Genomic DNA, 22,465 nt, shown 5'->3' with positions numbered 1-22,465 from the left:
TTTGTTGCATGTTAAGCTATTAATTTTGTGTCTCGCTAAAGTTTGAACAAAAAGTTTGTTATTTTATGTATAGGTGACCAACATTTGTTAATAAAATAATTTTCTTCATTTGTATCTAAAAAATATTTGAGAGATACATTTATAATAAAATGCACATTTCGAACTTAATTAATTAATTCATAAATGACCATCACTTAATTAATTAATTAATTAGTATATAGCATTCATCTAGTATATGATTTGTGCAGTAAATTATAATCAGTGTGATAACATTGTTGTCGAACCATATATAATTTATCTATTTAATATTACATTCACTTTTTATAAAAAACAATTGGATCAACAAAATATAGATTAAATGTATAAACTTTTGTTAACTCAAATGTCTCTTATAAAAAGGAACAAAAGGAGTATTATTTTCTAAAATATCACACAATTATTTAAATACACATCTCACTCTTAATTAATTGATTTGTAAATAAATATATTTTAGTCAATTGATTGGTGACCCTGGATATATTTTGTACAATAAATTTTAATTAGTGTATCATAAATTATTTTTTTATTTATAAAAATATTTAAGAGATACATCAATAATCAAATGCATATTTCTTTTTTAACTAATTGATTCGTAAATATTGATTAGTGGTAAATATATGTCCCTATATGATTTAAACAACTTATTATATTTAGTTTTTTGATGATTTAGACACCGATTATTAAATACATATTTATCTCTTAACTAATTAACTAATTGATTAGTGACATATTTGTCCTATATATAAATTGTACAATAACTTATAATTAATGTATTACAATTTTTTTCAATTTTATCCCAAAAATATATTCTAGAGACACTAATAATCAAATGTATCTTTCTTCTTTTAATTAATTGATTCGTAAATAATTACTTTTTAACAAATTAATTAATAACAAACATAAATGATGGTATATGATTTATATAATAAATTATATTAAATTATGATAATTTTTTGTACACTTTTGTCTAAAAAATTTAATATACACATTTATCTCTTAATTAATGGCTTCACATGTACATTTGGGGTTGATTTTGATGATGTGGCAAGATATTCATGCAATATCTAAGTAATCTAAGTAAATGATATGAAAATGGATTTAAAAAAAAAAAGAGAAAAATGCCCCAATATTAAGGTACTTATTAAAACACTAAAAATACAAATTTAATCTTAAAAGTTGTACATTTAACTTTGTTGAAATTTTATTTGTTATTTTTCACACAATGTTTTTTTAATTCCTTAACAAACGCCCTTAGAACAATTGCATAACCCTTTAAAAAAATTGTTCATTTTACCAATAGAAAAATTGTGGTATTTAACTTTAAACATCAACATTTACTAACAAACTAATATTTTTGCCATTCCAATATATATAAATAAATAAATAAACTATTTAACCTTAAAATTAAATTGCAAAGACGACAAAATGCATTATATAACACTTCAATGATTATGTTTTGTAACATGGCTAGAGAAGTCACACATATAGACAAACACTTCATGCCTCCAAATTTTCAACCCTAGAGTTTGGAAACTTGAATTTTTTATCAAATGTAAATCGAGCTTAGATGCTTTACAGACAAACGAATCCAATTCACTACCCACCAATTTAAATTAAATAATCATATAATACTACTCGAAGGAGTTTCAAGAGTTAGGGAGGTCAAAACTATTGGAAATGCTGTACAGGCAAACTCAACCTTTGGAGTCAAGACATGTAGTAACTACATGAATCATCTTCCAGAAAGATGTACAAAACATCACTATTTACAACTTGTATAAAAACACTCCATTTCAGTACAGGTCATTATGTTATCTTAGGGGTAACTTTGAGGTCCTCTTGAAAGACTTGATACCTGGTTATCCATGTATTGCGTGCAGTGAGCCTTACTGGCAGATCTAGAAGGCAGGAAAAAGTGTCGAAATAAATCCCAAAACTCTGTAACATCATAAGCTACTTAGGGCCACTTAGAGGCAATAGAGTAAAGAAATGTAAGAAAGTAAGCTTCTAATAGAAAACATAGGACATGTTTTGGTAAAACATTATTTGATTTCATTTTATAATTATCTAAATGATTAGAAAAATTACCTTCTTTTTTCCTTGTTTTCTGTTATCACACGCTACTAGTATTATGTGCATCACAGTCCAATGCAATATTAATTTCCTTTTTCCAATTGTGCCATCAATATAATATTATGTGCACCACTCCCAATTTATTATTCTTCCACTTTATATTTACATGAATTCGATTATACAAATGGTTAATAAGGATAATTTGATAAAATCACTATTCTCTCTTTCATTGATTATATTTTCTTAGTTCTTAAATGTGGCAGTTATTTTGGGACATAGGGAGCAACATTTTTGTAATCATTAGTTAATATCACGGTTGTCATAATCATGAGACAACTCATAGGACACAGACGAGTTAACAAGTCTAAGACAAGTTGACTCACACTCAAACTCATTTTCATGGTAGACTTGCTTGGACTCGGATAAACTCGTGAGTCTGAGGCGAGCTTATGAGTTCAGTATAATTTTTGAAAAAAAAAAAAAGCTCAAAAGCATGTTGGACCTCATCATTTCACTCAAAAAATCCCTTAAAGAAAGGAAGTTAGAAGATCTCTCTTGTGTATCTTCCTTTTTGTTTTAGAAGTTAGAAAGCTCAAAAGAGAAATCTCGTGTTCGCACTGCACATTTCTCTCTGTTCATTTTGTTGTTGTTTATATGCGTGCTATGCTTTTGTTACATTCTTGTTTTTTTCATTATATAGTAGGAAGGAACTAGGACTTAATCTACATACTTTGCTTGCTTTATTATGGAGTTTGTGTTAAGAAATCTTGGTTTCCTAACAGTTTGAAATTGGAATTTTTATGTTAATTGATGTTTTATTATGTATGTGTCATTTATAGGTTTTTTTAAGTCATTACTTTCCATAGACTCTTATGAGTCTACGGATCGAGTTGCGAGTCAAGTCTCTGGACCTTTCACAAGTCTACGTAGACTTGCAAGTCATGACAACCTTGTTCAAGATATAAAATGAAAACAAAATATTTTGTCAAACTAAACAAGTCCTTAATTACTCTCGATGCGTTAATGACAACAACAGCAATTCTAAGTCAATTTTTAAGAGAACGTCATCCCTACCTTGCCAAAACTGCATCATAATTCCAATTTACTAGCTTCAAATTTCTGCATAAGGCAAGCCTCTTAGTCTTGGCTGCATCATTTAAAAATAATACAAATCTGAGACAAATCTATCATCAAAAATAAATGTTTAAAAGCATTGTTTAAACTTTGACCTTTGATTTTCTAGACTTCCAGCCTTCCGACTTCCCTTGTTGGGGAAGATAAGAATATTTCTCAAACGAATTTAAGGCAGCAACTCCATCCATACCAGAGTTGATAATTGGGGAAAAACCCTATAGCAATTCAAAAGAGGTTACCTAGCTATTTATATATCACAACAATTTCAAAAGTAAAGATGAAACTTCACATGGGTATTGAATATCACAATAATCGCTTTCTTAAATTCAATAAAAACAATTCAAGATATGCAAAAGACCGTTTTGGGAAGTTTAGTTGGTCCGTGTCTGCAATTCAAATTATACAGCATCCAAGTTGCAAAAAAAGTCTCAGCCATAAAATTATTGCTTTTGGCATTACACTAGAAAATAGAATGGTTATTGCCACTCAACAGCAGGTAAGTATTAGCTTCATGCAAAAGAGTAACTAACAATATGATTCAATCTTACCACTTCCTCTGAAGCACTTTTTCCTGTTTCCTCATGGTTTTTCACTTCCAAGGAATCAGAGAAAAACAATATCTGGGGAGAACATGTTAGTAAATACTACGATTAAAAGAACAGCAAACAGAAAAAGTGGACCCGGCTGGAGCTGGACCAGTTGAAACGGAAAATTATGATACAAAAAGGCACGATTAGATGTTAGAATCAAGCACAAGTGAAACAAGGTTGTCTAATGTTGGTTGTAAAACTCACCTTGTCGAGTAACTGAACATTTGATGAATTGGTTGCCATGATCTGAACTCCGAGCAAATTGTTGGAATTACTGCAAAAGGGACAAAAAATTGTGCTGAAAACACACCCATCTTCTGGACACCATATACCCTGATCCGGTGTATTTTTAGATATTCTATTGCAAATACGTTGATCAACAAATGAAGATTCTGTAACAATAACTGGTACACTCTTTGCTGTATCAGTGGTGTAAGTTTCCAGTCTCTTTTTCAAAAGGAATCTCAAGTGAACTTTTGATGATGAAATCAAAGAGCATGTAAGATATAGACGGTTCTCATGTAGTCCCAATGGGTTTTTGCAGCGTGAACAAAACAGCTGTAACCTTTTGTTTTGTACAGGGACAGTTAATGAACATGAACCAGGTAAACTGCTTGTTGGTAACCAAGGAGATTGTGAGTTCAAAGTTCTCCCAAGACCACATTCAGTTCCATGAGTTGCTTCTCTAACTTCCACTGAGCTTTTTGTGCACCATGTAGGAGTGCTGACACAAGATGCATCATTGTTTTCTTCTTCTTCAATGAGGTTTATAAATGGTATGACCATGGGCTTTCTTCTTTTCTGATTGTGAGAATTAACACTCAAATTCAAAGATGATTCTGTTTCTGGAATATTTTTTGCAGTTACATTCTTTTCAGGAGTGACTGTTATTGACGTTTTACTTCCAGTAGTTGAAGACACTGGAAAACTTGACAAGCGATCCATTGCAAATCGAGCAGAAGCCTCAATTATGGTGGAATCTGAATTGTCATCCTTAGAGTAATCGGAGCTGGCAGCATCATTGCCAGGGCTTTCCTTGACCATGGAGGTTTCTTCATGTGTAATTGTCACAGACAATGCCCCAGTGAACCTGTATGAAATCTAAAGCATTTTAGTAGATGAAAAGATAACTTTTGTCCAGATGCAGCTGAGAATTAAGATATTAGTAGAAAGACCTATAATCATAAGGTAAAATCCTACTAAAATTTCAACTTTTAAGATTACACTTTAACAAAATAGTTCATCCAGGCCAAAATGATCAATTGGTATCTTTATTTATTCACCCAGAAGAGAACAACTAGAGCACTGACATTGCCAATTACATAACCACATGCTTAAAGATCGGCTATTATGAATTTATGAATAAAGGTAAATTGTTACTTGTTAAGTCAATAGATATAGAATCGGCTGAGGTTGTGTGCACTCCAAGTTGCGCTGGAAAGAAGAGTGATATCCCTTGCATGTTAATAGGAAGTAACTCAGTATTTAAGAATAAACACTGGAACAATATCTAGATTAACGGGAAAAAGAGGTCATGTCCTCTTATAAGTGTACAAATCAAGGAATTAAAATGCTATAATGAATGGAGCTCTGCTCCTTGCAGTAATGGATCGCACAGAAAAACTAGAAAGAAACAGACAATATCCCGCAACCTGAGGGAGGGCCAGCTCCATAATCTCAATACCACTCAAAAATCTGGATGCCCCAAGAAAGCCTATAGATTACTCCTCCCCTCCCAAATACTCACACTAATGATTATTTTAGTTTCTTCCTCCTCCATGTGTCCTGTCTGTTATTTCTCACCTATCTCCTCATTTTCCACATCTCCTGATGTTACATACTTCATTTTCTCTATTACACTGCAGACCTAGACCCCAGGTCTATTCCCCTCTTCGTTCTTTCTAGTCATTGTGCTGTGCACATTATTTATGGGCCTATCAATACTCCACCCTCACAAGTTTCACCTTGTCCTCCAGGTCAAATTCAGGAAAGACTTATCACTTTGTTGGATGAGGGGAAAATAGAAAGAAATATGGTGAAACCGTGTGTTTAAACTACACATTGGAGACTCCCATTCATAGTGGGCCTGTAACAGGACTGTAATTTTTTTAAATATAAGGGCCAAAGAACACAAACTTGGTGGTATAACCAAATAAGGATTCTAGTCAACACTGAATCCTCAAATTAGATATTTTCATCATTAGGTTTAGTTAACAAAAAACACACCGTCCAATTATATCTTCAACATTAGGTTTAGTTGCCAAAAGACACCGTCCAATTATAATAAAATGTGGAAACAAGAGGAAAAACAAGAATACCTTTCTGTCAGATTACAGCATTGTAGGTTGATATGGTCTTTGAAATTATATGTGTTACTATTCCTTTGATCTGATGACTGACTTTCAGCAAGACTGCAAGAGCTTGGTATGGGTATAGTAATGTTATCCTCAATAACTAAGGTTTCTTTCTCACCTCCATTACTAGACTTGTTCAGTTTCTGACTTTTCTTTCTTGTGAACCTCGTAACTTTGTCCTTGTTTTGGACACCATCACCATTTAAGTCCAAATTCTGTGTGGCATGCACTGTATTCATGCAATACCGCTCCTAGAGCAAGTTAAACAGATCAATAATTATTTTCCACCAAGCCAAGAAGGGGAACAGGTAGCACTAAATCAAGGACAAATTAAGCCAATATGCCATGTACCTGGGCATTCTTAAAGAATAATTTTAGTCCTTCCAGTGACGAATCAAAACTGTCATACACTCTCAAGGGTCTTCTTAACCACTTCGAAATTAATGCTTTATTCCTTTCTTCGCAAAAGCGTTCATCTAATTCCACAATAATATTTACAACAAATATGATAAAAATGTTCCAAGAACCATATCAAATAAACCTTAGTTCAAGAATGTAAAAATGGGAAAAGACAACCTAGCTAATTCCACCTTCCTTCTCTTCCAAATTTAAAAATCAGTTTCTAAACTATGAACCCAAAAAGGACAGAAACAAGATAAAAGGAGGGAAGAGAACTGAAATAATTGCTAGCTCAGAATGATTACCCAATAGGATGATTGCTCCATAATCAAGTTTATGCCGTATACAGCGCCCTACAAAATGTAAATGGTAGCCAACATAACTAAAAAAATATAGAAAAGAAAAATCTACTTTGGTTAGAATATGATAAATAAATCAGAACTAAGTTTTACCTGCTGCTTGATTTAAAGCTCGGAATGCTTGGTGGCAGTACCACTCATTTCCGCCTAAGAGATGTTTGGATGATTTGAATGTGTCATTATACTTCTTCTTTAGTGAAACATGAATATCATTTCTGTTATAATAAATTAGGCAGGCAGTCAGAGAAATGTATTCCCATTGTGGCTGCCTTATCAAGAAAAAAATTTATAAGAGAAAATAAAGGACTCTTACATGTTTGGAAATGGGATACCAACAATAATCTGAGATTGTCAAGAACATACAATTTTTAGTGAAAAATTACAATGATTATTGAAAACGGAGTGTCTGTACTCCATAGTCAAACCCATTGTAGGCTAGCGGCAATTTGACCACTTAAGCAATCATAACAGTTAACCTTTATTTTAATAATCTGAAAATATACCTTATTTTAATCCACCCAAGATAAACCGTGGCCAAATGAGACCTGGATATCTCCCCCTCCATAAAATGAAAAATAAATTTATAAGTAGAAAAAAGGATACAACTACTCTAGCATTATCATCGGAGAAATCAATTCCTTCAGAAATCTGCACGCATTATAATAAATACAACCATATAAGGAGGCCATTTCCACATTTATGCTAAAGTTACATGTTGAATAAGAGAGAACAAGGTATAAAATGGTGAAACTGAGTCTCAACTATACAGTGGAGTCAGTTTTTTAAAAGCTTAAGGCAATAAACAAAATAACTATAGTCAGTTTGATGGTCATGATAAGAGAGACAAGATATTAAAAGCCATCATATTTTGTCTTAATAAAGTGTTTCTTGAGTCAATAAGGATAGAATAACTAAATCTTGTCTCCTAGCATATCTTGTTCTTCTAGTTAAGTTTTTATCTGGGCTGGGAGGGCTGAGTTAGAAATCAACAAGATAAGCTAGGAGTTTTGTTTCCACATTCACCCTTATAAAATAATTTCAAATCCATTAAAATATAAAAGTATTTAAAATAAAAATAAAAAAGTTAATACTAAACTATTAAAATTCATAGATTATAAAAATAATTAAAATTAATAAAAGTATTTAAAATTATTTTTAAAATCACATGTAATCTTTAAACATGGTTAATTTATTATTTTATACAATACAAAAATATAATAAAAAACAGTATTTATAATAAAACTAAAAATAGAAAATTAATATTAAAATTGTAGCATATGAAGCACATACTCCAACAAAGACACCTGACACGGACACATCGACACTAATAATGTAAAAAGCATCAGACACTGGCATCAATCCACATATATTTATTTATTATAATTAAATAAAATATGGACATTATTTATAAAAGATCTAAATTGGGAATTGATATATGTGTGCATCTAAATTTGCTAGTTTTTCACTTTCATTCATCCATTGACTACTCGAAAGCTAAACATGATGTAACCAAATTTACTTTCTTTAACCTATTCATTGATCATCATTGCTTTGACACATCTTTAACTTAGTAGACATTTATTAGAGATCTATCCAAGAGGTGTCTAAGGTGTATCGAAGCAAATAATTTTTTTTTGGATATTTGTCTAAGTGCTGGACCCGGCGACACGTCTGATGCTAGAGGTGTTTGTGCATCAATGATTATAAACTTAAACACACTAAATATGTCAATTTTTTATCTTGCAATCTGGCTAAGCAAATATTTATTTTTCTTGTACCATTTAAAATATTCACATATGTAAGTTTTTCAATAACTGCATCTTAATCATAGCTTATTTTAATTAAATGAAGCACAAAGAAGGTGCTGGATAGGCATTGCTGGTAAATAGTTGATTAGTGTTTAGATTATAAGGTTTTAAATCAAGGAGAAAAGAGAGAAAATAAAAGTTTTGAACTGTGATTATGTTTATTATTTGATATTATGATACAAAAGACTAAGCATTGGGTTTAATTTATACTAATACTAGACTTCTAATTCTAATCAAATAGGAAAACATATCATGATAGTAATTAAAAAGCTTAAAATATAAAAGACTACAAGAAACTAACCCTGATGTTGTGTTTGAAATTAATCTAACATAAGAATAGAATGGAATGGTATCATGCTTCATTTTTTGGAATGGAGTGGAACAGATCAAAATGAAAGTACCATTCTAAGTTACTAAAGTGTAGCAAAAATCAAATTGTGAGTACATGATTTTTAAGCAATGTCTAAAATAATAAAGTATGAGATGAGTAAAATTGTGATGCACCTTTCCCCGACAAACACCAAGTAAAGCTGCTCCTCCTTTCTTAGAATCCTGTAGGGAATCAACTGCATGGAAGTGATTTAGATCAGTTTTCTTAATCCTTCTTTTCCTTCCAGAAGCAGGTCTTTTGTCATGATGAATTGAGTCAAAATAACCCTTCAATGCAAGTTCAAAATCATCTTGGCTTCCTCCCTTTGGTTCTGCATACCAAGTACAAACATAATACAGATTCTCAATGCAATCCAAAACAATGCCAAGACAAGAACAACCTTTCAGATTTTAATACCAAACCAAAGTAAAATCCTATTGATTTGAATGTTTGCATTTCATACAAAAAAAGGACCAGGAAAAGAAAAGACAAATAAATCAACAGAAACTTCAATCTGAAATCTATTTCATAATTCACTGAGAGTATTAGGAAGAAGGTAAGGACGACTCACCAACAAAAAGGGACTTCTCTGCATTGAGTCGAGACCATTGACCTGTTTCAGACCATCGGTTGCGTAGTTTTTCCATCAATTTATAACTTGGAAAGAACACAAGACATCCACCTGGAACAATCTTGAAAATTTCCTCTAAAGATCTTCCAACTGCATCCTAAACCAAAACTTTTAATAAAAGATGTATTCAAGAGGCAAGAATAGTAGAAAAGGAGTGAAAAAATAGATAGAGTATGCATACCTGGAATGCATATCCATCTGCTGTTTTGTAACTTGCATTCAAAGGATAATTACCAGAACCAGTGGAGATTATAGCAGGCCAAACCTGTATTCAAGAGGTTATCACTTAGCACACAGGCACTACATGACAGCGGATAATAAACTTTAAGGATAAGAGAGATACAACCAAGACCTGTGAATCAACGTCAATTACATGTGGAGCTTCAAGACTAGTTTCAAACTTAACTCCAAGTTCAGAAGAAAATGATGTCATTGGTGACAGTGTCCTACAATACCAAAATCAATTTGTAAGTGATACCAGAATGTTGCTAGGAAACAGAGATGCTGATAACTGAATTCACTTCTATACAATTTTTTACCCTCATATGCCATGTGCTGTAATCAGAAATATATGATATTAATATCATTTACTTGACGAAACTCTACCACAAATGTTAGATGTAACATTGTATCACTGGAACTATATTCCAACAAATGCTTTTCACAGAACATGCCAATAGAAATCAGGTTATTTCTGCTACTCAGCCATACCATTTGGGTGTAAGTACCAACTTTATTATGCATGCTCAGAACCCCGGGGGTTATGAGGAAAGTTAGGTTTAAATTACTTGTTAGTCTGTGTAATATACATCAATTTCAGCTTTCGTGCCTAAAAAAAATCTTACCAGTTTGAATCCCTAAAGAAAAGTTATTTTTAGTCCTCCTTGTTTTTGTTTTAGTAAAGTGTAATATTTTTCCACAACATGATTGCATCCTTGTTACATGTTGTACCATATTTATTAGTACCTACAATAGATACAGTATAGGTACTGGCTCCAACACAGACAAGTATTATAGGGACTAAAAACATCTTTCGGAAATTAAAACTGATGAGGACTAAACCAAAAAAGGTGCACATGACATGCGTTAAAGAGATATTTAAACCAATACAATATCATGTAAGTTTGGAGGGTTTAGCATAATGTTTGAGAAGGTTAACTCCATCCGTATCTGCAAAAAACGATCTGGGCTATTTCCCAGCCAACCAGGTGCCTGTAAACCCAAGGCAGGCCAGATAAATATAATTACATGCGCACATATAACTGGATTTATTTAGCCTGAACATAGTTGGCCCTTTATCAGTCTGGCTGATCAAGCTATTCTATAAAATCTCATCTACTCACTGGCATTTTAGTACAAATGTCTGGAAACTGGCTGTTTAACAGGGCATGTGATGTGCCTATCAAGAATACATGTTTGGAAAAAGAGTAAAAAAAATACAAAAAATACACTAGGCCTCTGGATGCAGATTCGCAACGCTTACCCAGAAGTCAATATGACTGATAAAGAAAGATCGGCAACATCTCTAAATACAACTTCTGGATTCAAGCACCACAGACTTAAAGTATGTGTCCAGTTTCCAAAAGCTCTTCCTGACATAGAATCAATGAACGATACTAATATTAATGCAGCAATATATCAGGCAGAGACGGTAGATATATACTAACTATTTGAATCTTTTAAAAAGCCACTAATCAATTAAACCCGCTACTGGTTTCACAACCTTACAAATAAGAGCCATGATTTGTCTTCACAAACTAATTACAACGTTTTATACATCTAAGTTTCAAGCCTACTTTTTCCCATATTGACAGACTAAGTTCTGATGACAGAATTAAGTTCAGTATACGTACTTTGTGATCATCAACTTCAATATCACTACAAGGGCCCAAACATTACCTTATAACTTCTGTTAGCCTCTAAGCTTAACCCTAGCTTAACGGGTGAGAATTCAATTACCCCAAACTTATAAGAACTACTTTAGCCAAATGACCCGCATCTCTAGTTGATGTAGAATATAAACACAATAAATAATTTGACTCTTCATATTTAAGATTAAAACAACTTTTAAAATGTCTTTACAATGTGTTTTATTTTGATGATTTATACTCTACCATTTGAATTTGATATCCAGAATTTCCACTCATAATCAAAACGTTTACAAACCATTTCCCATTCAGTTACATACAGCATTGCCATTTGGGATTTTTTGCTTGACATTATTGATTTCTGCAACTACTTACTATCATGTTTTCTAACACTTCGCTGAAGGGCAAGCTGGTAATCCAACAATTGAGATCCATTTTTTGAGAAGAAATAAGATAGTGATGAGAATAAGCCTGAAATATGAATATGAGATATAAAGATCATTCATTGATAATATTAATAACAAATACTCTTAAGTAGGTAAATAACTGAAAAATGTAATGCATGTATTATTTTAAAAAAAAATAATAATCTTGAACCTTCCAATGTTAACACTGACATGCCACTTAAATGTGGTGCTTCCGTTTCCAAGTCTGTAGCAACTTTGATTGCCTTGACAAATGATCAAGTTGTCAAATAGCATGCAAACACAAGAATAGCCCAAAATGTCAAACAAATGAGATACCTTAGTAGCACATTCTAGCAAGATAGGGAAGCACTGCTTTGAAATATTTGCTTCTTCAAGCTCTTGTAAAGCCTTATCACCTGTCCAACTATACATACAAAAGGCTTATGTTATTAAATCCCAGATATAATTTGCAAGATATAGCTTTTATATTATGAGGCCCAAGAGGATATATAGATTATATATTTTTCAAATATCAATTCAAAAAGAGGCAAAAAAATAACTGCATTGTGTACAAAAAGCTTAAAGCAAGCATCTTACAAATGAAAACAGGCATCCAAACAAAGGTGTTATAGTTAACAACTACAAATCTATTATCAAAAGGAACAATACAATAATGCGTAAAGTGACATCAAAATAGTGACAAAAAAGTAATGTAATTTTTAACGCCACACAAACAAATGAGTCTTTTCAGCATATTTTGTCCTCGCTCGCATACATCTTGAGAAACTTCCCAAAAGGTAAGAATGCTCTAAGTCAAACACACTTAACTGTAGAGTTCATATGTAATGGGCCCCCGAAAAGAAGATGCATCTTGTTGGTATTGGTAGTACCAATCAATCCTTATAAGTCTTTGTTGAATAAGAGAAAATGAGAGAGACATATGGTGAAACCGTGTGTCTGAACTACACAACGGAGTCTGTTTTATATAGGTTCAAGGCAATAAATCCAAAAATAAATATGGGAGATATTATCCCTATTTACATGATATGTAATAAATATAAATATATTTTCAACACTCCCCCTCAAACTGGAGCATATAAATCATATGCACCAAGCTTGTTACATATATAACTGGTTCGAGGACCTCTCAGAGACTTAGTGAATACATCTGCCAATTGATCATTGGAATTAACAAAACTAGTGGTGATGTCGCCTGATTCAATCTTCTCCCTTACAAAGTGACAATCTATCTCAATATGTTTGGTCCTCTCATGAAAAACTGGATTAGAGGCAATGTGCAATGCTGCTTGATTATCACATATTAATGTCATTTGTGTTGCCTCTTCAAATTGAAGCTCTTTGAGTAACTATTTCAACCAAATGAGCTCACAGGTCACTAATGCCATAGCCCTGTATTCAGCTTCAGCGCTAGATCTTGCAACTACACTTTGTTTCTTACTCTTCCAAGAAATTAAGTTTCCTCCAACAAGTACACAATACCCAGAAGTGGATCACCTATCAATGGGTGAACATGCCCAATATCTTCTCCCTTACAAAGTGACAATCTATCTCAATATGCTTGGTCCTCTCATGAAAAACTGGATTAGAGGCAATGTGCAATGCTGCTTGATTATCACATATTAATGTCATTTGTGTTGCCTCTTCAAATTGAAGCTCTTTGAGTAACTGTTTCAACCAAATGAGCTCACAAGTCACTAATGCCATAGCCCTGTATTCAGCTTCAGCGCTAGATCTTGCAACTACACTTTGTTTCTTACTCTTCCAAGATATTAAGTTTCCTCCAACAAGTACACAATACCCAGAAGTGGATCGCCTATCAATGGGTGAGCCTGCCCAATCGGCATCTGAATAACCAACTATCTGAGTATGTCCTCTGTTTTCATAAATTAGACCTTTTCCTGGAGCACCTTTAATGTATTTCAAGATTCGTATCACAGCATCCCAGTGTTCTTGACAAGGAGAATTTAAGAATTGACTTACCACACTGACTGCAAAAGAAATGTCTGGACGGGTGACTGTGAGGTAGTTTAATTTACCAACCAATCTTCTGTATCTCCCTGAATCTAAAAATGGCTCCCCATGATTAGGTAGAAGTTTGACGTTTGGATCCATAGGAGTGTCAACCGGTTTGGCATTCAAAAAACCTGTCTCTTCAAGAATATCCATAGCATATTTTCTTTGTGAAATTACTAAGCCGTCCTTAGATTGGGCTACCTCAATACCCAAGAAGTAGCGGAGCTTGCCAAGATCTTAGTTTGAAACTGATGAGATAAATGTTGTTTCAATTGGAGTATGCCCTGTTGATCACTACCAGTTATGACAATATCATCTACATAGACAATCAAGTAAATGCACCCTTGGGTTGAGTGGCGATAAAAAAGAGAATGATCAGCTTCACTTCGAATCATGCCAAATTGTTGCACTATTGTGCTAAATCTACCAAACCAAGCTCGAGGAGACTGTTTAAGACCATAGAGAGACCTCTGAAGTCGACAAACCATGGTAAAGGACTCCCCCTGAGCAACAAACCCAGGTGGTTGCTCCATATACACTTCTTCTTCAAGGTCACCATGCAAAAAAGCATTTTTAATGTCAAGTTGATGTAGAGACCAATGTCTGATGGCTGCAATAGAGAGGAGTAGTCTAACAGAGGCCATCTTAGCCACAGGGGAGAAAGTATCACTGTAATCGAGGCCAAAAACTTGAGTGTACCCTTTTGCTACCAAACGAGCTTTAAAACGATCAATCTTACCATCAAGACCAACTTTCACCGTATAAAGCCAACGACATCCTACTAAAGACTTTCCAGACGGTAAAGGAACCAATTCCCATGTACCACTGCTCTGAAGTGCACACATCTCGTCAATCATTGCTTGTCTCCACTCTGGGTGAGATAAAGCTTCACCAGGAGATTTAGGAATAGAAACAGAAGACAGGGAAGACAAACAATTATAATGCAAAGGAGAAAGACGATGGTAACTCAAGCCAATGTAATGAGGGGATGGGTTACGAGTAGGACGTATACCTTTACGAATAGCAATAGGAATATCAAGGGTCGGATTCGATAAAGAAGGAGGTGGCGGTGAAGGAGCGTCTGGAATGACCTCGGTATCAAGAACAGGTGTAGGGACCTGTACAACGGATGGTGGTTGACGACAACGATATGTCTGAAGAGGTTGTACAGTTGGAGGATCAACAAGAGGAGTCTCAAGTGGGACAGTGGGAGGGGCCACAGGAGGTGTCTCAGGTGGGGCATACCTAATAGGCCCTAATGGTAAAAGAGAAGGTGAAATAGACTTTGGTAGGTCCAGAGGAATAGTTGCAGACAAAGGATCAGGAAGCGACTCATAGTATGTAACAGACTCAAAAAATGTGACATCAACCGATATGAGATATCGTCGAAGAGTAGGAGAATAACAACGATAACCTTTTCGGGACCGATGATAACCAAGAAAGACACATTTTAATGATCGAGCTGAAAGTTTGTCAAGACCAGGAGTGAGATTGTGGACAAAACATGTAGATCCGAAGACCCGAGGATTTGGACAGTGCCAATCCCTTGAGACTGTGTTTGGGAACCATTGGCTGAGACTATCCTAGGTAAATAACCAGATGTTGTGAGAGAGGAGAAAATAGTCTTATTACCAATAATGTGATCAGATGCACCAGAATCGAGAATCCATGGGCTATGAGAAGGTGAGATGCAAACAGGTGAATTACCACTTTGTGCGGCGGAAACAGCGGAACTCGAGTTCTGACAATACTCTCTCCACCGAAGAAAATCTTTATAAGTAGCCATAATCAATAAGTAGTTACCTAAAAACCAGCAGCGAAACAGTGGCGGAAGATGGTTTTTTTTTCTTTCTTTTTTTTCGATGAACAGTATCGCGCGATGAACAGTAGACTGATTTGCTGGAAAAAAAATGAACGGAAAGCGACAAAGAAAGGGTAAACCGGAATTGAGACACGGTTTACCGAGAAAAAAAAAAATCTCACTGAAGGACAGTGGGTCCCGGGGTAATCACGGTATAGGGTTGTCTCTCTTAATAGGCTCTAGATACCATGTTGAATAAGAGAAAATGAGAGAGACATATGGTGAAACCGTGTGTCTGAACTACACAACGGAGTCTGTTTTATATAGGCTCAAGGCAATAAATACAAAAATAAATATGGGAGATATTATCCCTATTTACATGATATGTAATAAATATAAATATATTTTCAACAGTCTTCATTCAACCTATAGTCTCATACCTACACGGCCTTAGAAGTTCGGATCCCTCTCATTCCGATGTGATTTGATTCATTCATGTGTCCCTTTTCCTAGAACCGTCCCAAAAGTCACTCATTGTATGTGTCTTGCCCACTGGCAATCACTCTCCGCCCTCGTCAGCCTCAGGCCTCACATAATTTTTCAAACATATTTAATTACTTGTTCCTTATTAAGAGTTAAACTGATATAAAATGCAAGATATTATAATAATTAATTAACAATTTCATCCCAGGCATATCAAAAAAATAATATCATCCCAGGATAGAAGGAGCAACAATGTGTTTCTGATAAAATTGTATGGAAGAAGAACAAGATAGCAGAATCTCCTTTTCCCAATACCACATCATATAATTTGGCCGAATCTGATTATTTAAAGTTTCAATCAAATTATAGTTATATTATAAGAGAATGTTATTCTATCCATGTCAAAGTTTGTTCAGAAAGTAAGAATGATTATTTAAATTTGGACAAGAGTTTATCCAATTTAAATCTGAATCAGCTTCTAAATTTTTCTACCTATTTTTTCTCCTATGTATTTTTCTTAGTGTGCATTTGGATTTACGGTGGAGTGTCAAACTTGACTTTCTCTCCTATCATATGCAATTTTGGCAATGCAGTCGATGGCAGATGGCGGAATATGTCAGAAGGTCGAAAATCTGCCATATAACCATGTCATTGCAGCCTACGACGCTGTCGGGCATAGCGGGAATTCCTTCACGAATTGCATAAGACAGTTGTCAGAAACTCCATTACGCTAATCCACCATTGGGGTGCCATTGCCGCTATTTAACTACACTGAATTTTGGTAAAAAACCAAATGTTTAATTACTTTAAATGAAAATTGATTTGCCTCTGAACCAAAGTTAAGAGTGTAAATGATAAAAAGGTAGCTTTTGTGTTCGGTTCATGTTTTATATCAGATATCAAACTCACTTATAGAGTAAAAACATTAAAACATAAATCAATTCACTTCAATTTCAATTTTAGCAAAATCAACTACATAAAATCAAGTTCACTTAATATCACATTTGTCAAAGTCTAACGCTTACTCAAACTCACACCTAGTTGTATCTGATTGGTTGTAAAAAACTAATCAACTCCCTAGCATACTCTGCCTTTATATTCTAGCACTGTATGATGCTATTTAATTAAGAGCAAAAAGTATTATCTCTTCTCCGAAATCACACCTAACATTGTGTGTTTATGTCAAATCAATAACACACAAACTTCTACAATACCCAGGATCTATAAAGAGTCTCAGAATACAAATTACAAAATGAACAAGCATATTTACAAAATATAGAGGCATACAGAATGATAAATCCCTTAACTTACCATGACACATAGTGCTGAAAATCACGTTTTTCTAGTTTAGTTTTCTTCTGTTCCATCCAACTAGTAAGGCCCTGAACAGATAATACTTGTCAAAATATACATTCACTGAGGATAAACTTATATAGTCAAGCATTTCAAACCTAATATCTAATCTAGTTACCAGTGTCATTTCATATAGGGGCTGGTAAATTGCAGTATTTGAAGGACAGAGTTGCTGGAGCTCCATTTGTAGTTCTTTTGAATGTATGAACAACTAGTTAACATTGTTATTAAAATGATAAGAACAAAAGATATAAAGATTCATAACATACTGTCCAAGATATCCTCTTCAATATCCACACTACCAGCATCACGGCTAATGTCCTCTATATTGCTGCAAAGTGCAGAAACGTAAGGTCAGTTATATAGAGAAAAACATATATAAGCTACTGCCAAAGTTTAAAAATTTGTCATTCAGCTCTAGATTGGCTTGCATACAACTGATGTGTAAAAAACATCTGGAATTTATACATAATTGTAATAAAAAATAATAATGCCAGTGCAATTTAACCCGAATCCTAGAACTGTCTTGTTGACTTTGCAAACAAATAGAAAAGCTGCACAGCTTACTGAGCTTCATCAAATATCACGATGGCTCCTTTAATATCTACATCCATTGCTCCTCGAATGACTGGATTAATGATGTAGTTATATGGACAAAATACCAACTGTGCATTATCTGACATAGATAGGGCACCATAATAAGAGCAACCTGAGAGAGGATGTAGTGCAACGTTTGTAAATAAAAAGGATTAGCAGAAACTTTTAAATAAATAAAAGACAAAAACAATAGCAGTAAAAATGTAACCTTTCACCGATTGTCCAACTTTTACAAGATCTTCTATGTCATGCACCTCGTTGCATCCTCCTTTCTGAAGGGATTGATGAACTTTGACTTTATGTGCATTTCTGCATAGATTGGAAGTTTCTGATTCCTGTTACTTCAAGTGTGCTATGAAGATATATAGAAGGCATGTGTGGATAAGAATACACTTACTTGAACTCTGGACATCCTATTTCCTGATCTTTCAGTAGTAGTTTACTGAGAACATTTGTGATATATATCAGTATGGATAATAAGAATAAATTCTCATAAAATAAATTTTTTGAGGTAAAAGCAACCATTCTTCGTCAATGTTCTCTTTGCCACGTATATTTTTATTGGTGCAGTAATGTTTCCGTGATGCCTGGCAAAATAAGGACGGAAATACTCAGCCAGATCCATATCACTTTAAGATTATGCTCCTAAATGTAATATATCTCTTAGTATATGCAAAGATGTAACAGCTAAAATGACATGATAACCTTGTTGAACAAAATTTTGTGTAAACCCTTGCTAAATGAGAATCCTTATCATATTAGTTGGTATCTCGTCAACAGTGCTATAAAAATAACTTGTAATATGATTCACAAACAAAAGAAAATGACATATTAATGTTACTTAAGAGTTTGAAAAATGACAATGATAAACCTCAAATACATAGGTCTCCAATTATGGTTTCCATAGAAGGAAGAGGAGCAATAAGGTAAGTATGGAAAATGGTGTGGAGGAGTCTGTTGTACGTGACTGTAAGCAGAGCGGCAATCTGTGATAGTTTTATTTCTTATTTTCTGCCTTTACATTCTCTATTCCGCTGTTTCAAGGCATCAATCTCCATCTAAGCACTTTGCGAACCCTCCCTCAAAAGTTAGCAATCAATAGGAAAGAACCAAATCACTTAAATACTCCATTGAGTATCTCATACTATTCGATGTGGACTTTGGCACACCATAATACCCAAGTCCCTATTAAACAACATAAGAATTTTACAAATTCAAGGTTCGCATTCTTCAAAAGAATGCCAAATGATATGATATATTGTATTAGCTGAATTAGGAAAAAACCATAAATTTGAAAGAGTTCAGATCAATGACAAAGACATCAAAGCAATGGGTCAGTTCAACCTACCAAAACAGCCATCGGCACCTTGTATGATGTCTTCCGCAATTCACGAACCACTTGAGAAATTTGTGAGTGCGTTCTCCTTGTACACGAGACAAACAAAAAATGTAGTTAAGTGAATATGCCCGTCCATCTTTTAAAATATAGAGAACACTACAGCTTTGAAATGATGGACCAACCTAAGATGATCGTCTCTAACAGTGAGCAATGCTAATTATGTGAATTGCATGAAACAACAACAACAACATTGAATATAGAAAATAAATTTCCATTCTTTAGGCTATGTTTGAATTGATGGTACGGGATGAAATGGAATGGAATGGAACAAATTAATATTCCACTGTTTGGATTGCTAAAAAGAGAACGAAATTGAGTGAAACATGATGAAATGCATTTCATCCAATTCCATCACTTAGCTTCACTTTTGTTCTCCTCCAATTTGAGAGGTATGGGATGGAATCATCACTTTTTATTTATATCCTAAAATATCCAAACAACGGAGCAAATTTTTTATTTCATTATCTTCAGCTCCCCTCTTTTCCGCTCATTTTAAAATATCCAAACAAAACCTTAATGAATAATTACAAAATGCAAAAAAATAATAACAAAATGGAAATGGGTTAAAACATACGTAGCATAGTAAATAGTTGGAGCTGTCTTTTTCTTCTGCTTCTTATTGGTGGCATCTGGTTTCTCTGATGCTGAAACCTCGTCTGGAAGAAATCCTCCACCGTAGGCCGGATCGGCGATCGGGTCCGGAGCAGGTTTATAATGGTGCTGCCAAGCTAAAGAGGAACAAAGAAGCGAAAGGGATTTCCCAGTACCAGTTGGAGATTCGAGCAAAGCGTGACAATGTCCTTCTCTCTGAGCTTGATTAAGCGTGGAGATTACTCGACCCATAAATGCAAACTGTGACCCGTACGGTTGGTAAGGAAATTCGACCGGAAGACCTCCGATGTGGTACACATTTTTAGGGTTAGGGTTAGGGTTAGGGTTTTTTGAGGAGAAAAACGTGTTTCCTTTTATAGACATTTCGGACTCAGAATGCTTGCTATCAGTATCAGTAGCTAACACAGTTTTGACTATGGGGTTCGATCGTGTTCTGTTCGCCATTAAAGTGGGTCTTGAGTTCGCGCATGCAACACTGTTTTTCAATCTTGAAGAGCTTTAGGAATCGCAGCTTTGAGTTCGTGAAGAGAAAGGGGGGAAATGCCGTACATGTTTTGGCGCCATTAGTAAATTCAATTGAAGTTAGCATGTTCAAATTCTAAGTCAAAAGTCAAATTGGTCCTTCAATAATAACCATTCGTCAAATTGACAAATATATAAAATATCAATCAAAATGATTTTTAACATAAATTTTTATTGTTAGATACTTTCATGTGATGCAATCGAATATATGATTTATCTATAAAATATTGATTTTGTTGTTTAAAAGATAAATTTGTGAGATATTGTAATTGTGCATCGATTAATTATAGATAAATTAGTCAATGAAAATATTTAAATTTCATAAGAAATTAATTTATTCAGTGGTATTATATGAGATTAATATGTAGTTGTTAAAAATTCAATTAACATGTCACAACATAATCTTTAACAAAGTTTAAATATGGAACATAATCTTTAACAAAGTTTAAATATGGACGATTTTGATTACTATTTTATAATTTTAATAATAATCAGCAATGTGTGGCTCTCGAAAGGTCACTTGTAAAACCATTGTTTCTTCGCAGCTTCTAATTGTTGTCGCACATTTTTCTTGTGTAGTAATTGAAGATTTATTTTATAATTTTAATAATAATCAGCAATGTGTGGCTCTCGAAAGGTCACTTGTAAAACCATTGTTTCTTCGCAGCTTCTAATTGTTGTCGCACATTTTTCTTGTGTAGTAATTGAAGATTTGGGAAACAAAGTGAAAACTTTGGAATGGTTTTTCTTCTTATAAATTGAAAGAAAAGATAAATAGTATTAAATGAGATATTTTGTTGATGACAGAGAATATAACGTCAACAAATTTTACTTTACGTTAAAGAGATGTAAACAATAAGAAAATACAAAGTATACGTACATAGTTATATATTTTCTATGCGGTCAAATATAAATAAAAATAATTATATATATATATATATATATATATATATATTATTAAGAATATAGTTAAAAATATTAATTTTTTAAGTTAATAATGTTTTTTTGTCATTGTAATATAAAGTAAATTTGATTTTAGTCATGTAAAAAAAAATTGTTTCATCTATATCATTTAAAGTTCTTACACTTTTGGTGGAATTTGACTTTGACAAAATGACTAATGTCACCAAATACACACTTAAGTGGAAATTTTTATATGAGGTGGCATTTTCTTACTATTGTAACATTTTTTTAGTTGGATCATATTAGGTGGCATTTCCTTATTGTTTTGTTTCTCTCACTATTGGGTTGTCCTTTTTGGTTTCATTAAATCTAATGTCTTTTATACTTTTTCTTTTTTTTTTCTCACTCATAGCAAATTAATATGAAGTTCATCCTTTCAATTTTTCATTCACCCTTTTTTATTCTCCTCTCTTAGCAATATGATGAATTTTTATTGAATATCAATGCACCTATATATCTATCTATCTATTTAAAATACTTTTGAAAACAATATAAATTTTAGAAAATTATTTCACCAAAAAGTTTAGTTTTCTTGAAGAAAAACCTAAACACAATTAAGGAAGATAAGATAAGAGAATTAAGATTACGATTTATCATGGTTCAATCATATTCGTCCTTCTTTGCGATCTACATCCAGTTCTTTTATCCGTTGATAAATATTTTCTTTCA

General features: G+C 33.5%; 1 protein-coding gene and 1 long non-coding RNA gene across 4 annotated transcripts; one reads left to right on the top strand and one right to left on the bottom strand.

The window, feature by feature from the left end:
• Positions 1–1,448: 1,448 nt before the first annotated feature.
• On the bottom strand, positions 1,449–20,910 carry LOC101497364 (uncharacterized). 3 transcript variants are annotated; one of them, XM_004512545.4, is made up of 28 exons: positions 20,274–20,910; positions 19,649–19,724; positions 18,823–18,887; positions 18,698–18,742; positions 18,509–18,609; positions 18,271–18,412; positions 17,973–18,034; positions 17,822–17,895; positions 17,662–17,732; positions 12,369–12,456; positions 12,223–12,295; positions 12,001–12,096; positions 11,241–11,349; positions 10,110–10,203; positions 9,939–10,022; positions 9,698–9,854; positions 9,261–9,457; positions 7,552–7,596; positions 7,262–7,290; positions 7,042–7,163; positions 6,895–6,942; positions 6,542–6,666; positions 6,155–6,441; positions 4,041–4,926; positions 3,795–3,866; positions 3,342–3,461; positions 3,187–3,259; positions 1,449–1,977 (listed from the first exon to the last, which is right to left on the bottom strand). In XM_004512545.4, exons 1-27 carry the CDS (start codon positions 20,753–20,755, stop codon positions 3,224–3,226), a joined length of 3,786 nt encoding a protein of 1,261 aa, XP_004512602.1. In that variant the 5' UTR covers positions 20,756–20,910; the 3' UTR covers positions 1,449–1,977; positions 3,187–3,223. The 3 variants fall into 3 exon arrangements, with proteins under 3 accessions (XP_004512602.1, XP_004512603.1, XP_073220587.1); XM_004512546.4 differs by having other exon boundaries at positions 1,449–1,937; positions 20,274–20,909; XM_073364486.1 differs by lacking the exon at positions 3,795–3,866 and having other exon boundaries at positions 1,449–1,937.
• Positions 4,471–9,458, top strand: LOC113788086 (uncharacterized). Its single transcript, XR_003474595.2, has 2 exons — positions 4,471–4,612; positions 4,700–9,458. It is a non-coding gene; the product is annotated as an uncharacterized lncRNA (long non-coding RNA).
• Positions 20,911–22,465: the final 1,555 nt, after the last annotated feature.

This window comes from Cicer arietinum, chromosome 8, assembly GCF_000331145.2.
Source record: "Cicer arietinum cultivar CDC Frontier isolate Library 1 chromosome 8, Cicar.CDCFrontier_v2.0, whole genome shotgun sequence".
Lineage (NCBI taxonomy): Eukaryota > Viridiplantae > Streptophyta > Magnoliopsida > Fabales > Fabaceae > Cicer > Cicer arietinum.
This window is presented reverse-complemented; position numbering and strand designations above follow the sequence as displayed.

What these genes read in the sequence shown, in the direction of transcription:
- LOC101497364 (XM_004512545.4), bottom strand. Translation starts at nt 20,755, where the DNA reads ATGGCGAACAGAACACGATCGAACCCCATAGTCAAAACTGTGTTAGCT. An exon ending in CAGATGGATATGCATTCCAG is followed by an intron (nt 9,855 to 9,938) that starts GTATGCATACTC and finishes GTTTTGGTTTAG; the next exon opens with GATGCAGTTGGAAGATCTTT. An exon ending in TATTCTTTAAGAATGCCCAG is followed by an intron (nt 6,442 to 6,541) that starts GTACATGGCATA and finishes AACTTGCTCTAG; the next exon opens with GAGCGGTATTGCATGAATAC.